General features: G+C 37.2%; 1 protein-coding gene across 3 annotated transcripts in view; it reads left to right on the top strand.

The window, feature by feature from the left end:
• The window catches only part of OSBPL11 (oxysterol binding protein like 11), a 79,351-nt gene that overhangs the window by 20,075 nt on the left and 41,692 nt on the right, over positions 1-17,584 (top strand). For 2 of the 3 annotated variants that reach the window (XR_012918984.1, XM_012780422.2), the window contains exons 2-6: positions 1,353-1,421; positions 3,290-3,465; positions 4,293-4,372; positions 6,564-6,740; positions 15,968-16,169. Coding sequence is in view for 2 of the 3 variants with exons in the window: in XM_012780422.2 (XP_012635876.1) it covers positions 1,353-1,421; positions 3,290-3,465; positions 4,293-4,372; positions 6,564-6,740; positions 15,968-16,169 (704 nt within the window). In the remaining variant the exon portion in view is untranslated. The remainder of the gene's footprint in view (positions 1-1,352; positions 1,422-3,289; positions 3,466-4,292; positions 4,373-6,563; positions 6,741-15,967; positions 16,170-17,584) is intronic. The other variant, XM_076002383.1, reaches the window with a different exon arrangement.

The raw sequence follows: 17,584 nt of genomic DNA, 5'->3' as shown, positions 1-17,584 counted from the left end.
CCGAGGCGGGCGGATTGCTCGAGGTCAGGAGTTTGAAACCAGCCTGAGCAAGAGCGAGACCCCGTCTCTACTATAAATAGAAAGAAATTAATTGGCCAACTAATATATACAAAAAATTAGCCGGGCATGGTGGCAAATGCCTGTAGTCCCAGCTACTTGGGAGGCTGAGGCAGGAGGATTGCTTGAGCCAGGAGTTTGAGGTTGCTGTGAGCTAGGCTGACGCCACGGCACTCACTCTAGCCTGGGCAACAGAGTGAGACTCTGTCTCAAAAAAAAAAAAATATATTAGAAAAGAAATATCAGTGAGATACTGCATTTCCTACGAACCACTTGAACAGAACATACCTGTAATAAATGAAAAAAGGGGACAGGAAGTAAAGAAACTCAGTTGTAGTAAGGCTAATGATACAGGTCCGGAATAAAGTCTTTCCAGTGGCAAGACTTGTAATGAGCACTTTGCCTCATCCTATTTGGGATGGGGTGGGAGTGAGCTGTCACACTCATCAAAAGCAGGATATTCATTTTAGAAACCAAGGAATCAGAGACATGACAGATTGGCTTCTTTTTTTTTTGAGACAGAGTCTCGCTTTGTTGTCCAGGCTAGAGTGAGTGCCGTGGCGTCAGCCTGGCTCACAGCAACCTCAAACTCCTGGGCTCGAGCGATCCTTCTGCCTCAGCCTCCCGAGTAGCTGGGACTACAGGCATGTGCCACCATGCCCAGCTAATTTTTTTATATATATATATCAGTTGGCCAATTAATTTCTTTCTATTTATAGTAGAGACGGGGTCTCGCTCTTGCTCAGGCTGGTTTCGAACTCCTGACCTCGAGCAATCCGCCCGCCTCGGCCTCCCAGAGTGCTAGGATTACAGGCGTGAGCCACCGCGCCCGGCCCAGATTGGCTTCTTATGTGCCCTGGTGAGGAGGCACTATTTAATCTAGAGGCCTTTTTTGGTTTATTCTCATGTCATAAAACTGGTTTCTATTGTTTAAGTATTGAAAGAATTATATATAATATGCTTTTATTTATGATATAATATACTTATAGCACATTTCTTTTATATTTATGCAATTTTATATTTGCATAATGATTTTATATTTGGAGTTTATAATATATAATGATTTATGGTATATTATGCTTGTTTTGAAAAAATCTGGTAAAATAAAATCCTATAGATATGGAATTTTGGGGATTGAATGTCTCTGTTAACTTATAAATTTTATTTCAGAAGAAATTTGAGGCATTTATAGAAAATATATGTGTCTATATCTACTTTCCAAAGTGCGTGGTTATCTTCCTGGGATTTCTTTTAATTTTCACTGACTTTGGCTCTTTCTGTTCTTTTTGAAACAGTGACCACATGGAAAATGTCTATGGTTATTTAATGAAGTACACCAACCTTGTCACTGGATGGCAGTACAGGTAAGTGTGATTATTTATGCCACATCTATCTCTCCTAAGAGATCAGAAAACAAGGGCTGATAATTTTATATTCTGATATTACTTCAGACAAACATGGCTGGGAAACCTTTTAGAGAAGTATTTACCACATTTTCTAAAACTTTGGTGCCTTTGTACTTAGAGGGTGGAAAGAGTTGACATCTGTCCAAGTGGCAGCCTCTAACTGCCTCAGAAGTTACCCTGAGGATTAAAATCACTTGTTCACCTGCCTTGGGTGTTTCTTTTGATATATATAGAAAATTTCCAAGCTACACAAAAATAGAATAGTTAAATCCTTGATGTTGCCTTATATCACCATTTCTCTCTTCTCTTTTAATGTGTAGTGAATAATGCTAGTTAACAAAGGATATAGTTTGTTAAGTTCTAAATATTCCAAGCATTGTTTACTGAGTTAAATTTGGTAGAGCTCATAGATATCTATGTAGTGGATTGGTGAAAATATAAAACATGACACCCAAATGAATTAAGGCATGAGGCTAGGGAGACTGTATCCTCTATCCAGTTATTTTGGATTGCGTTTGTAGATGAAGAAATTGAGGTTTAGAGAGATAAAGTAAGCATGCTTGAGATATACAGACAATAGTTCTTGATTCACTTTCTAGTCCTGTTTATAAACAAGTTATAATTACAAAAGACCCTATTCATAAAACAGTATACTTTTAATGTTCATGATAATGATATTCAATTTGTAGATAAATGTCAGTGTTTGTCTTTTAAGGAAATCCAGATGCTTATATCTTAATCTAGGGTGGAGGAAAAGGAAACATTGAAAGTGGCTAAGATACAAGGGGTAGAATAAGTAAAAACATTTAGGGGCAGCCTTGTGTCTTACTGTGTTCTTTGATTTATTTTTTTATTTTTTATTTTTTTTGAGACAGAGTCTCACTGTGTTGCCTGGGCTAGAGTGCTGTGGCGTCATCCTAGCTCACAGCAACCCTAAACTCTTGGGCTCAGGCGATCCTCCTGCCTCAGCCTCCCAGGTAGCGGAGACTACAAGTATATGCCACCATGCCCAGCTAATTTTTTCTATATATTTTTAGTTGGCCAATTAATTTATTTCTGTTTTTAGTAGAGACGGGGTCTTGCTCTTGCTCAGGCTGGTTTCGAACTCCTGACCTTGAGTGATCCTCCTGCCTTGGCCTCCCAGAGTGCTAGGATTATAGGCGTAAGCCACCACACCCGGCCTACTAATTAAATCTTAAATCAGATTCATATCTTACCTAGCATTGAATTAACCTCAGGGCTCATGTTTTAATTTATTTCCAGTGAATTTTAAATACAAGTTCTCAGTACCATTTATCTTTGGGCAGTTTACCCCTGCTGTTAATGAATTCTGTATATAAATCTTCCTGTGAAAAGATACTGTACCTTTGCTTCCTTTTGTGCATGAACCGCATGCCACTTAATTAAATGCCTCACCTGAAGATTTTGTGTCTTTTATTAAACTCATTCAATTTTTCCATCATCTTTACTGCCAGGACAGTCTAGTGTTTCCAAGTACTTTTGAAATGCTTTTAAGCTTTATTTTTTTAATAGCAAAAACTTGAAGTGTATAAGTCAGGCGTCCTCAAACTACGGCCCACTGGCCACATGTGGGCCACCTAGCACATTTATCTGGCTCTCTGGGTATTTTTGCTGCCACTGCCTGTCCTGCTTAGCAGCTGGCACGTCCTGGCCCACAGTGCACACTCTCTAACGGTCTGAGGGACAGTGAACTGGCCCCCCATTTGAAAAGTTTGAGGACCCCTGATAAAAGTTATTAAATTTTGCTTAGCTTTAGTTTGTCTAGGGAAAAATGTTTAAAAATTACATTTTTTAAATCATTACAGGTTTTTTGTTTTAAACAATGAAGCTGGGCTATTGGAGTACTTTGTGAATGAACAGTCTAGAAATCAAAAACCTAGAGGTACTTTGCAGCTTGCAGGAGCCGTGATATCACCCAGTGATGAGGACTCTCACACTTTCACTGTAAATGCTGCCAGTGGGGAACAGTATAAACTCAGAGGTATGATGGAGATATGAGAATTAATACTGTGATTTTCTTCTTGCTTTGAGAAGTTGGTGTACTTACCTACTTTTATTTTGGTTTTGGAAATAGAAACTACTATCATCAATGGTGTAGATACAATATCCTAAATCTTGGGACTGTTTTCAAATCTATTTTGTTTTAATGAATAACTTTTTTCAAAAAGACCAATGAGCAAGTCTGTTTCAGATTGGCCCCTCTAAAAAATTTGTGTAGGATAAACTCTGGTTACTGAAAATCTAAAAACACAGACTTCTTTAAATGATATTTTTTATGACTGTCATGGAGATGTATTTTGCCCATTTACTTGGTTTGGTTTGTATGCCCTTTTTGCAGTTTCCAGTGACTAGTGTACATTATTGGGATTTATTAAAATGTCCATATTCATTAAAGTCTAACTTTTGTTTAGAGAAATTTAATTTGTGTAGAAGTTTTTGTTTTTTATTTAATAAATACACAGAGTATAATATTAATCCTAACTGAACATGCTCCTACAGACCTGAAAATGTTGATTATATGTCAGTTATTATCAGTTATTTCTTTAAGAACATATTTTTATGAGAAACATCAGACATGTCAGTCTCATATCCTCACCTTGCTGCGTGTAATTTATCCTTTTAAGAAATATCTACATGCAGCTACTGTGTTCCCTGACAAAGTTGATGCTTTGTCCTCTTTCCTGCCTTCAGGTCAGGGACATTTGCTCTCGTGAGGGTAGGGCCAGTGATCTATTCTTCATGCCCTACACAATTAATTGTATTCTAAAATAAATAAATATAAAATAACTTTTACATTCTTTTTATCAGCCACAGATGCTAAAGAGCGACAACATTGGGTTAGCAGACTTCAGATATGTACACAACATCACACTGAAGCTATTGGAAAGGTATGTGGATTTCTATATGATATTAATGTACAAAGTGAGAGAGGAATTTTTAAATTTTATTTTTGTTTTTTAAATTTTAAAATTGAGAATCCACTTACCATAAAAGTCACCTTTTTTGGCCGGGCGCTGTGGCTCACGCCTGTAATCCTAGCTCTTGGGAGGCCGAGGCGGGCGGATTGCTCAAGGTCAGGAGTTCAAAACCAGCCTGAGCGAGACCCCGTCTCTACTATAAATAGAAAGGAATTAATTGGCCAACTGATATATATATAAAAAATTAGCCGGGCATGGTGGCGCATGCCTGTAGTCCCAGCTACCCGGGAGGCTGAGGCAGAAGGATCACTCGAGCCCAGGAGATTGAGGTTGCTGTGAGCTAGGCTGACGCCACGGCACTCACTCTAGCCCGGGCAACAAAGTGAGACTCTGTCTCAAAAAAAAAAAAAAAAAAAAAAGTCACCTTTTTTAAAGTCTATAATTTTATGATTTTTTTTTTTTTTCTGAGACAGAGTCTCACTTTGTTGCCCAGGCTAGAGTGAGTGCCGTGGCGTCAGCCTAGCTCACAGCAACCTCAAACTCCTGGGCTCAAGCAATCCTGCTGCCTCAGCCTCCCAAGTAGCTGGGACTACAGGCATGCGCCAACATGCCCGGCTAATTTTTTCTATATATATTAGTTGGCCAATTAATTTCTTTCTATTTATAGTAGAGACGGCGTCTCACTCTTGCTCAGGTTGGTTTCGAACTCCTGAGCTCAAACGATCCAACCGCCTCAGCCTCCCAGAGAGCTAGGATTATAGGCGTGAGCCACCGTGCCCGGCCATATGATTTTTAATGTATTTATAAGATTGTACAACCATTGCAACTGTTTAATTCCAGAACATTTTCATTAACCCCTATGCTCAAACCCATACCCACCAGCAGTCACTCCCTGTTCTCCCCTTCCCAAGCCCCTGGAGAATACTAATCAATTTTCCATTTCTATGGATTTGTCTATTCTGAGCATTTAATATGGAATATAAATGAAACCATATGGTGTCTTGTGTATGGCTTCTTTGATTTAGCATAATTTTTTCAGGGTTCATCCCTGTTGTTGCATGTATCAAGATTTTTCCTTTTTAAAGGCTGAATAATATTCCATTATATAGATATACTACTTTTTTATCCATTTATTAGTTGATGGACATTTAGCTTGTTTCCATTTTATAGATATTATGAGTAATGCTGCCATGAACATTTGTGTTTGATATTTTTTGTGTGAACATCTCAAGTTATCTAGGGTATATATCTCGGAGTCAAATTGCTATGTCATATGATAGTTTTATGTTTAATTTTTTGAGGAGTTGCCAAACTGTTTTCCAAAGTGGCCACACCATTATACATTCCTGTCAATAATGTATGAGGGTTCCAGTTTCTCTTTATCATTGCCAACACTTGTTATTGTCCTTTTTTTTAAATAAGTTATTATGGCCATCTTAGTGGATGTGAAGTAGAGTCTTTACATGTGGAACATCTTTTCATGTGCATAATTGGTCAGTCATTTGTATATATTCTTTGGACTGTTTTTTATTTTTTAAGGTGAAAAAGGGAGTCTGAGTACTTGAAATCTGAGGTTAGAGATATCTAAAAAGTAATATTTGGGCAGCATATTTAAAGGATTTTATACATAGGTGCTAACTTTTACTATTTTTTCATTCTTCCTGGTGGTTTTCCCCAAGTAAATTTCTAAAAATTATTTGTAATTTAGGCCTATATATAGACTAGTCTACAGGAAATCCAGCACAATAGCTTTTTCTCATAGTCAGTGGCAGTGATCAAAAAGTACTAGTTTGTTCTAACAAATACTTGCATGTTACATTAGGAAGTGTATTATAGTGCATATTGCTGAGTACATATTTTGCTTTAATCATGGTATTTAAGAAACTGAAATTACCAGGTTTTTGTTATTCTAATTGTAAAATGTGAAATTTTTTCTACAGCACAAAACATGAAATTATTTTTCTAAATATATTATTAGTTTACGTTGGAATGTGTCAATACTTAAACTTTGATTATCTCAAATCTCATCATCAGAAATGCTCTTATAATCAATTCGGAAGTTAATTTAATTTTAAAAACTGTGTGTAAGCCTCAGTGTTTAATAGTTTGATGGTTAGGGAACCTAAATTTTAAAAAAAGAATGATTTTCTTTGTCGAACAGAATAATCCTCCCCTGAAGTCACGAAGCTTCTCACTTGCATCTAGTGGTAATTCTCCTATATCCCAGAGGAGACCAAGTCAGAATGCTATTTCTTTTTTTAATGTTGGACATTCCAAACTGCAATCAGTGAGCAAAAGAGCTCACTTACCTCCAGACCATCTTGTGGAAGTCAGAGAAGTAAGTATAAATTGAAGTCAAGTTAAAATGCACAAAGTGATATCTTACATGCTTGGTTTTGTCACTAAGATTTTCTAAGTATTGTGTGTGTCTTTGGCGTCCCTCATTGTTTCCCTTCTAGTATACTGCGATACTTTTTAAATCATAAAGATTCACCGACAATGTATAGTTTCCTAAGTTTCATTATGTCTGTCAACTAGGTACCACTGTCAGTTTTCAAAAGTCTGTTTCCATCTTTCAGTTCACAAGTAAAAGTATAGATTTCTTTGATGTAAAATTTATTATCAAAATGGTTATTAAGCCTAGTGGGAAAGCTATATAACCAAATAAGTGATTTTTAAAAAATTGATATATATAGAAAATTTCAAAGCTACACAAAAATAGAATAGTTAAATCCTTGATGTTGCCTTATATCACCATTTCTCTCTTCTTCTCTTTTAATGTCTAGTGAATAATGCTAGTTAACAGAGGATATAGTTTAAGTTCTAAATATTCCAAGCATTGTTTACTGAGTTTAATTTGGTAGAATTCATAGATATCTATGTAGTGGATTGGTGAAAATATAAAACATGACACCCAAATGAATTAAGGCATGAGGCTAGGGAGACTGTATCCCCTATCCAGTTATTTTTATTTTTATTTATTTATTTTTTTGAGACAGAGTCTCACTTTGTTGCCCAGGCTAGAGCGAGTACCGTGGCGTCAGCCTAGCTCACAGCAACCTCAAACTCCTGGGCTCAAGCAATCCTGCTGCCTCAGCCTGCTGAGCAACTGGGACTACAGGCATGTGCCACCATGCCCGGCTAATTTTTTCTATATATAGTAGTTGGCCAATTAATTTAGGATTATAGGCGTGAGCCACAGCACCCGGCCTATCCAGTTATTTTGGATTGTGTTTATAGATGAAGAAATTGAGGTTTAGAGAGATAAAGTAAGCATGCTTGAGATATACAGACAATAGCTCTTGATTCACTTTCTAGTCCTGTTTATACACAAGTTATAGTTAACAGTATACTTTTTTTTTTTTTTTTTTTTTTTTTTGAGACAGAGTCTCACTTTGTTGTCCAGGCTAGAGTGAGTGCTGTGGCGTCAGCCTAGCTCACAGCAACCTCAAACTCCTGGGCTCAAGCGATCCTCCTGCCTCATCCTCCCGAGTAGCTGGGACTACAGGCATGCGCCACCATGCCCGGCTAATTTTTTATATATATATCAGTTGGCCAATTAATTTCTTTCTATTTATAGTAGAGACGGGGTCTCGCTCTTGCTCAGGCTGGTTTTGAACTCCTGACCTTGAGCAATCCACCCGCCTCGGCCTCCCAAGAGCTAGGATTACAGGCGTGAGCCACAGCGCCCGGCCAACAGTATACTTTTAATGGCCATGGTAATGATATTCAATTTGTAGATAAATGTCAGTGTTTGTCTTTTAAGGAAACCAAGGTGCTCGCCGGGAGCGGTGGCTCACGCCTGTAATCCTAGCACTCTGGGAGGCCGGGGTGGGCGGATTGCTCGAGGTCAGGAGTTTGAAACCAGCCTGAGCAAGAGCGAGACCCCGTCTCTACTATAAATAGAAAGAAATTAATTGGCCAACTAATATATATAGAAAAAATTAGCCGGGCATGGTGGCACATGCCTGTAGTCCCAGCTACTCGGGAGGCTGAGGCAGGAGGATCGCTTGCCCCCAGGTGACTGAGGTTGCTGTGAGCTAGGCTGATGCCATAGCACTCTAGCCCAGGCAACAAAGAGAGACTCTGTCTCAAAAAAAAAAAAAGAAAAGAAAAAAGAAACCAAGGTGCTTATATCTTAATCTAAAAGGAAACATTGAAAGTGGTTAAGATACAAAGGGTAGAATAAGTAAAAACATTTAGGGGCAGCCTTGTGTCATAAGTGTGTCCCTCCCTCCCTCCCTCCCTTCCTTGTGACTATGTTGCCCAGGCTACAGTGCCATGGCGTCAGCCTAGCTCACAGCAACCTCAAACTCAAACTAAATCTGGCCTCAAACTAAATCTGGCCAATTAATCTTTCTAGTTTTAGTAGAGACGGAGTCTCACTCTTGCTCAGGCTGGTTTCGAACTCCTAACCTTGAGTTATCTGCCCACCTCGGCCTCCCAGAGTGCTAGGATACAGGTATGAGCCACCACGCCTTGCCATGTTCCTTAACCCTTAAAAAAACAAAGCAGCCATGAAATTCTTGGAACTCTTCAATCATGGCTAGTGATGGGAGTTCAAAGGAGGCTTCTGGGATGCTGGTAATTTTCTGTTTTTAAGTCTGGGTGTGTTTGGTTTATGAAAATTGATTAAGCCCATACACTTGTGATATGTATGGTTGTACACTGTATGCCAGTAGCTTTTAGTTAAAAATTATAAACAAGCAAAAAGCATATAGTTGAAGTTGTCATGTATTACAACACATTTTTCAGGAAAAAGGGATCTTTTTGTGTTTGAGACTCTATCCTCTGTAGAGGCCTTCTGTTTGGTTGTACTTGAGTTTTTGTGACCTGATGTACTGAGACCATTGTCATATCTCTGTAAGCTTCTCTTCAGTTGTGAAGGCTTTGATCAACCTTTTCTTTTTTTTCCATCTCTAATGAGTATTTTGGTGTTCTCACTGGTCCATCAGTAATTTCTTACAATATTCTTATTCTCATGTTCTGTGTTTTTATGGGTTTTTTTTTTGAGACAAAGTCTCGCTTTGTTGCCCAAGCTAGAGTGAGTGCCGTGGCGTCAGCCTAGGTCACAGCAACCTCAAACTCCTTGGCTCAGGCAATCCTCCTGCCTCAGCCTCCCGAGTAGCTGGGACTACAGGCATGTGCCACTGTGCCCGGCTATTTTTTTCTGTATATATATTAGTTGGCCAATTAATTTCTTTCTATTAATAGTAGAGACGGGGTTTCACTTTTGCTCAGGCTGATTTCGAACTCCTGATCTTGAGCAATCCGCCCGCCTCGGCCTCCCAGAGTGCTAGGATTACAGGTGTGAGCCAGCGCGCCAAGCCTGTGTTTTTTAAATATACTTTTCATATATAGCATATTAATATTTACTGTAACTCTGGCTCTTGTGTATAGAGCAAGTGTGCCTCCAAATTTTCATAGCTACCTCTTTGGGAAGGACAGGTATTAATTTACAGAATTGACCAGTTCAATGGCAGTGTCTCCTTGAATTATGGCTCTAGTAATAATTCTAAGGTTTGGGTGGTGACTGTTGTTTAGCAGTCCCTGTGCTACTGCCACCCCTCTCACGTGTGCATTAAAAAAATGTCTTAGCTGTGTGTCTGTGTCTTTACTATGTTCGTATTTTTGCATTTCAGGCCATATTATGTCAAACTATAAGATTATGACTACATTAGGAATATTTCTGTGTTCCAATGGAATAATTCTATTTCTGAGAATCCTTTTGGAGTGTTTAGACCATTTTTTTGTTGCCCAGACAAATATTAAAAAAATACTTCAGAACCACTTTTCCCTTTAAAATTTAGCTTATTGCTGATTATTTAAAATCATCATAATCTAGTCCCTGGGGGGCATATTGTTTCCTAGTCTTGTTTATCATGCCACCTGATTAAGAATCTGGTTTCAATTTGTGGCTTAAATGTATTTCCTTGTGGGAGTGACAAGCAGTTTATGAATAAGTAAAAGCCTTTGGGAAAATTTCTAAGCCTTTCCAAAGCAGTTTTTATTGAGGCCAAAGACTAAAAATATTTGTGTTAAGCTAAAACCATAATTAACAGTTTTCACTAGCTGAGAAAACTTTTAGAAAGCTTCTTATTTTGAACTAATTTAAAATTTACAGAAAAGTTGGAAAAACAGCACAGGGTTTCTCTGTATCCCTCACCCAGTTTTCCATGATCTTATATAACCAGAGTATATGATTATCAAAATCAGGAAGTTGTATTGAAAAAATACTAGTAACTATAGTCATTATTCAAATTTCAGCAGCTTTTCCATTAATGTTCTTTTTCTGGTTTTGGATCGTGTTCAAGAACCTACATTGCATTTAATTATTTCTAGTTAGTCTCCTCCAGTCTGTAATTGTTCTTCAGTCTTTCTTTGCCTTTCATGACTTGACATTTATGAAAATTATAGATTATTTTGTTGACTGATTGATTGAGATAGAGTCTGGTTCTGTTGCCTGGGCTAGCTAGAGTGCTATGGCATAAGCCTAGCTCACAGCAACCTCAAACTCCTGGGCTCAAGGCATCCTTCTGCCTTGGCCTCCTGAGTAGCTGGGACTATAGGCAGGCACCACGACACCTGGCTAATTTTTCTGTTTTTAGTAGAGGCTGCTTCTCGCTCTTGCTCAGGCTGGTTTCGAACTCCTGAGCTCAAGCGAGATCCTTCTACCTCTTCCTCCCAGAGTGCTAGGATTACAGATGTGAGCCACCACGTCTGGCCAGATCATTTATTATTTTTAATGCTCCTAAATTTGGGTTTGTCTGATGCTTTCTCATGGTTTGAATGAGATTATACATTTTTGGGAAGATGTTGTATCCTCAGTACATCATATCAAGTAGTTTATGATGTCACTATGTCTTATTACTAGTGATGCTGGCCTAGTAAGGTGGTTAAGGTGCCCTCTACTGGATTTATCCACTGTAAAGTTGCTATATTCCCTTTGTAGTTAATATATATCTTTGGGGAGATACTTTGAGACTGTACAAACCCTGTTTCTCTTCCAAGATATTGAGAAAATTTTTGATACCAGACTGACTTATGGTTCTCAAAGTCAGTCTGGTAGCAGTTCTCAAAATTTCTGGTCGTGGGACCCCTTTCATTAGAAATTATTGAGGACTTTTAGAAATTATTGAGGACTTCAAAGAGCTTTTGTTTTATATGGGTTAAGTTTATTGATATTTACCTTATTATAAATGAAAACTAAGAAATTAAAATTAAGTATTTTATAAAATATTCAATAAAATAAAAATTAGTAAACCTATTACATGTTAACATAAATGTTTTTATCATAAATGATCTTTTCCAGAATAATTATTGAAAAGAGTGGATTGTCTTTACATTTTTGCAATCTCTTCAATGTCAGGCTTCATAGAATGCAGCATGTTGCTCATATCTGCTTCTGTGTATTATTCAATTTATTACAATATGTTGTTTTGGTTGAAATGTATGATGAAAATTTGGCCTCACACAGATACGTGCTCAGAAGAAAGAGGAACATTTTAATAGCCTTGTCAGATAATTATGGCTGTTCTTTGATACTGCACTAAAACTTGACAACTGGTAGTTTCCTAAATGTTAAGTGCAATGTGAGATCCAAATACTTATCAGTGAACTTTTTTGTATTTCGTTACATGAAAATCCATTGGTTGGTCCTTCACTTTGAATGGGTCTTTAACCTCTACATGATTTTGTAACACCATGAGTTTGTTAGTCATTTGGGAGATATTAGTTCATAGAGTTATGCAGGTCTTACACATATTAATTCATTTTATTATACAGTATCTAAAATTCATGTTTATTAACATTCTCTGAATCTCATCAGAAAAGGCTTTTAGTGTTAGAAAGCTGTCAAACCTATGGTGGCAGATAAAGGCTTTCCAAAATTGTCATTTTCATTTTAAAGCTTAATTTTTTTTCTTTTTTGGTGACTTTTTTGGTGACTCTGGGTCTCACTCTGTTACTCAGGCTGGAGTGCAGTGGTGCGATCATAGCTCACTCTTGTAGCTTCAAATTCCTGGACTCAGGTGTTCTTGTCTCAGCCTCTCAAGTGGCTAGGACTGGCTAGGGCTATACAAGTGCGCACTACACGCCTAGCTAATTTTTTTTTCTTTGTAGAGTTGGGGTCTCTCTATATTGCCCAGGTTGCTCTCGAATCCTGGCCTCAAGTGATCCTCCTGCCCCGGCCTCCCAAAGTTAAAGCTCAAATTTTATATTGGTAACAAATACTGTCATATTGTCAGTTGTTTTGTTTTGTTTTGTTTTTTTTTTTGAAGTGATAGGCCCATTTTGTTCAATTTTTAGAAAATGTCTACCACATACTCCTAACCCTGAATATGCATAGTTTCTGTCAGTCATTCTTTCACATCAGAATGGTAATCTGTGAAAAAAATGGGGCAGTTCAGCTTGCAGCTCAGTCACACAAGTGTTTTTCCTCTAGGCAAGGTCTGTACTTCAGTATGAAGCAGAAGTGCTTTGTGTGTACTTCCATTTTTCTCTTAGAGAATTTTAAAGAACATGTACTCAAGAGTCAAGATACAGTAAACCTAATTATTCTTGCTGCTTTTTCAAGGACATTCTTAAATAAAACTGGCTGTTTTTCTTCTGTGTGTTCGTGGCAGGTGAAGAATACCGTGACCACTAGTAGGGTTGTTCTCACTAACATCCTAGGAGTTTTACCCACTATTGCTTTTGTACCATCAACACAAATGTCATTACAGTGAAAAAGGCAAATAACTTTTTAGAATTATTATGAAATTATTTTGACTTAAAAGACCCTCCGAAAGGAATCCTGAGAAGTCTGCAGAGCACACTTTGAGAATTACTATTCTATAATTAACCAGCTCCAGGAGGTTGCGATGCACAGGTATAATTCACAGTGAGTTTGAAAGGGACATTTTAGTCAAAGTCCATGGGTAAATCTAGTTAGATTAAGGAACAGTTGGCAAAAGCAATTGACTCTTGGGAATAGTGTCATATTGTGCTTGAACACATATTACAAAAGTTTTACCTAATTAAAATTATCTATTTTAATATTTACTGTTTATTACTAGCGCTGCTTATCAGTTCCCTCCATTTTCAGTGCATGTTTCGTGCTGGTACTGTGTCTGAGCTCCTGGGCTCAAATGACCAGTCCAGTAAGTAAGATAGACAATTTAAAACACAAGTGATTAAAATCATGGTTCTAATCTGATTTTTAAACAAACTAGATGCTACCTGAATGATCCACTACTGTTACCATAATTGCCATATCTTAGCTACAAAACATTGGTTGACCAAGTTTTCAGATTTCCTGAAGTTTTCTTTTTCTTAAGGAAATGTTTTTTGTTTTTGTTTTTTTGAGACAGAATCTTGTTCTGTTGCCCTAGAGTGCCGTGGTGGCATCAGCCTAGCTCACAGCAACCTCAAACTCCTGGGCTCAAGCAGTCCTCCTGTCTCAGCCTCCCAAGTAGCTGGGACTACAGGCATGTGCCCCCACACCCAGCTAATTTTTTCATTTTTAGTTGCCCGTCTAATTTTTTTCTATTTTTTAGTAGAGTCGGGTTCTTACTCTTGCTCAGGCAAGAACTGAGAAGTCCTGGCCTCAAACGATCCTCCCACCTCGGCCACCCAGAGTGCTAGGATTACAGGCTTGAGCCACTGCGCCCAGCCAAGGAACTGGTTTTATAGTGTCAGGAACAATCACTAAACAGTTTCACAAATCACTTTTCCATTTCTTTGAATATATGTGATCAACTCATTTATTTTGTTTTGGAGAAAGCCATTACTAAATTTTAACATTTATACTATAATTATAAAGTTTATTTTTTCTAGCCAAGAATATCACTTTCATAGACCTCTTCATTTGTAGCATCAGTGCTAGCAGGTGGCTTTTTTGGGGCCTTTTGCACAAAGAAACACACTTTATCTTTTCAAGTGTTACATTGTGATTTCTGATTACTCTGTAAATATCTTAGGTAAGATTTTTTCCTTTATTAAACTTTTATGGGCTTATAACACATAAAAAAGCACACAAATCCTAAGTGTACTTCTTTATGTAATTTCTCCTGGATCAAGAAATTAAATGTTACCAATAACCTAGAAGATAATTTTATGCCTCTCCGTCACCACACCCTTCCTCTGTATCCTGACTTCTAACCCAATAGGCATGTTTTGCCTATTTTTGAAATTTCTAAAACTGGAATCATATATTATGTATTCCTTTGGGGTACACAAATACAAAGTACACATACGCATCTATATATACCTTCATATCCACACTTCTCTTTTAAAACCTTTTTTTTTCTGGGAAAGGTAAATGTTCCTTATCTATGGTACATATTTTCAGGGGCTGTTTTATGTATGATATACTTCATTTGCTTGGTGGGATCATTTTGCATCTCTCTTTCACTAGCCCTCTGATGAACTGTATTAAAAATCACCTGCAACAGAGCCTCTGAAAGCTAAGTCTGTCCACTATAGTTTGTTTGTTTGTTTGTTTGTTTCTTTCTTTCTTTCTTTCTTTCTTTCTTTCTTTCTTTCTTTCTTTCTCTCTTTCCTTTCTTTCTTTTTTTTTTTTTTTTTTGAGACAGAAAGCCACTCAGGCTAGTGTGCTGTGGCATCAGTCTAATTCACAGCAACCTCAAACTACTGGGCTCAAGCAATCCTCCTATCTCAGCCTCCTGAGTAGCTGGGACTACGGGTGCTTGCTACCATGCCTGGCTAATTTTTTTCTATTTTTAGTAGAGATGGGGGTCTCGCTGTCGCTCAGGCTGGTCTTGAACTCCTGAGCTCAAGCAGTCTACCCAGTTCAGCCTTCTGGAGTGCTAGGATTATAGGCATGAGCCACCGCACCAGCCTTGCTAGTTTCTATGTGAGTTTAACTAATGTTCAAAGGATGGGCAATTTAAGACCCTTCTGCTCACAACTGAAAGTAATTAAGCATCATACATACAGTTTTCATCTAAAAAATTGGGTAGATCATCAATGACTGTTATTCCATTGGCTCTGTTAGGAAAAGTAGACAGGGATCCTAAACAAATCAGAGTATATTAAATTATTTTAACCTGAAAAGCTTATATCCAGTATTTGCTCCAAAATCAGCCTGACAGGACCAGGAAGTTAGGTTAGGAAAGAGAAGCAGGTAAACCATCCTGTTCTCAATGTAGGTTCAAATTGAGCCTGATAAGAGATGTGAAAATAAAGTGGTTGAGAGCCTACACTGGAAATTAATTTTACTTTAGAATGAAATATTTAATGCTGCTGTTAAAAGATGTTTTGGAATGTTTATTAATGATGACTTTTATGAATATAATACTGTTTAATACTGTTAATAAAAAGTGGCAAATCTTTTGAGCTTTGTTGCTTCTAGAGAAAAATTGTAGCTGCCTAAGGTCACAGTCTTTTGCTCAGTTGATAAGCCCCATTAAATGCTCACTAATTGAAAATAGCCAAACTTAAGATAGATTTCTAAGCCTAATATGTCTTTTAAAATGCCTCCAGAAGCTGAAATGATAATTAAAATCACAACTGTATGTATGTAGAAATCATGAGTGGGACCCACAGAATTGTTGTTTTTCTTAGATGATGTCTCATGCTGAAGGACAACAAAGAGACTTAATTAGACGAATCGAATGCCTTCCTACTTCTGGCCATCTTAGTTCCTTGGACCAGGATCTCTTAATGCTCAAAGCTACTTCCATGGCAACTATGAACTGCTTAAATGACTGCTTTCATATTCTCCAGTTGCAGCATGCGTCACATCAGAAGGGCTCATTGCCTTCAGGTGAGTCATAGATTAAAGGTAGGACTTAACATGAGGGCCAAAACATGGAAAGGACTGCATATGTTGTAACTCTAACTTCTGAAAAATCTTAGTTAAAAAAAAAAAAAAAAATAGAAAACCAGTGAGCCTCTTGGTTTAATAATCACATTAATGCACAAATTCTTTCTAATTATGTCCTTTTTTGATTCTAAAATGATTTTAGGACTCATATCTAATATCATTGAATGTTTCCTTAGATACTTCAAACTGAACATGTCAAAAACTGAACTCAAAACCCACATCTCTTGGATTTCTGTTAAAATTAGTGGCATCACTATCCATCTATCTATCCAATTGACCAGAGTAGAAATGTTGGGATTATGTTTTGAGAGTCAGTTTAGTCTGCTATTCATCATTATTCCATATGTGTGTGTGTATAAATATACAAATATACATAACAATCAGTCACTTTTCAGTTTAAAAAATAATGTGTGTATCTAGTAATGGAGAATGCCTATTTGTTGACATTGTACTGGGGAAAAGAATGTTGTATGGGAGTACAAAAATGAATCTTTCTATAAATCAGATTCATAAGATTACCACATTGTATTAATGGTAGTAATTTAGTATTTTGCAACAATTCATTTTTCTCTTATGCAGCTGACGTCCCTTACTTATAAAAGAAAGATATTTTAGCAAGATCTATGAGTCTTTGCTCAGGAAAAAGTTTCCCTTAGATGGATATGGTATGGATCTCATCCTCATCTGTGCCCAAATTCAACATTTTAAGCCAATAAACTATTTTCATTGGCTGTTATGGATATAGATCAGGACAATATTGAAAGAGGATAATAAGTTATATATGTTCTCCTTAAAGAACTCATAGCTCACTTGAGGAGGAAACGTAAATAAATAATAACTATAAAATAACATGTAAGGTGCTACTAACAATAGGAACAAAGTACTATGGGAGAATATATGCCTGCCTAGGAAAAGGTCTGGGAAAGCTTTCTAGAAAAGCTATGAAGACCAATTAGTTTAAGAGTGAGAGGTAGAAAAGAGGCTATTCCAAAGAGAAGAGCCTGATTGTGTTTTACAGACTTTTGTTGGTGCCATGTAGGAATTGTAAGTAGTCCAATATAAATTTTCTCCTGTGATAAAGCAACACACCCATTATAGAAAATTTAGAAAATACCATAGAGTTGAAAGAAGAAACAAAAGCATGCATTGTCCTACCAACCAGAAAGCACCTCTGTTAATATGTTATTAGTGTGCTCCCCCCCCACAGTTTTTTCTTTTATATTCTTAATTTTTGTTTATTTTACCCTATCAAAAATATTTTCTGATTATATGGACAATTTTCTTTCTTTCTTTCTTTCTTTCTTTCTTTCTTTCTTTCTTTCTTTCTTTCTTTCTTTCTTTCTTTCTTTCTTTTT

Source organism: Microcebus murinus, chromosome 1 (assembly GCF_040939455.1).
Source record: "Microcebus murinus isolate Inina chromosome 1, M.murinus_Inina_mat1.0, whole genome shotgun sequence".
Taxonomy (NCBI): Eukaryota; Metazoa; Chordata; class Mammalia; order Primates; family Cheirogaleidae; genus Microcebus; species Microcebus murinus.
Note: the sequence above shows the minus strand (reverse complement) of the source record. Positions and strands in the feature narration are given on the sequence as shown.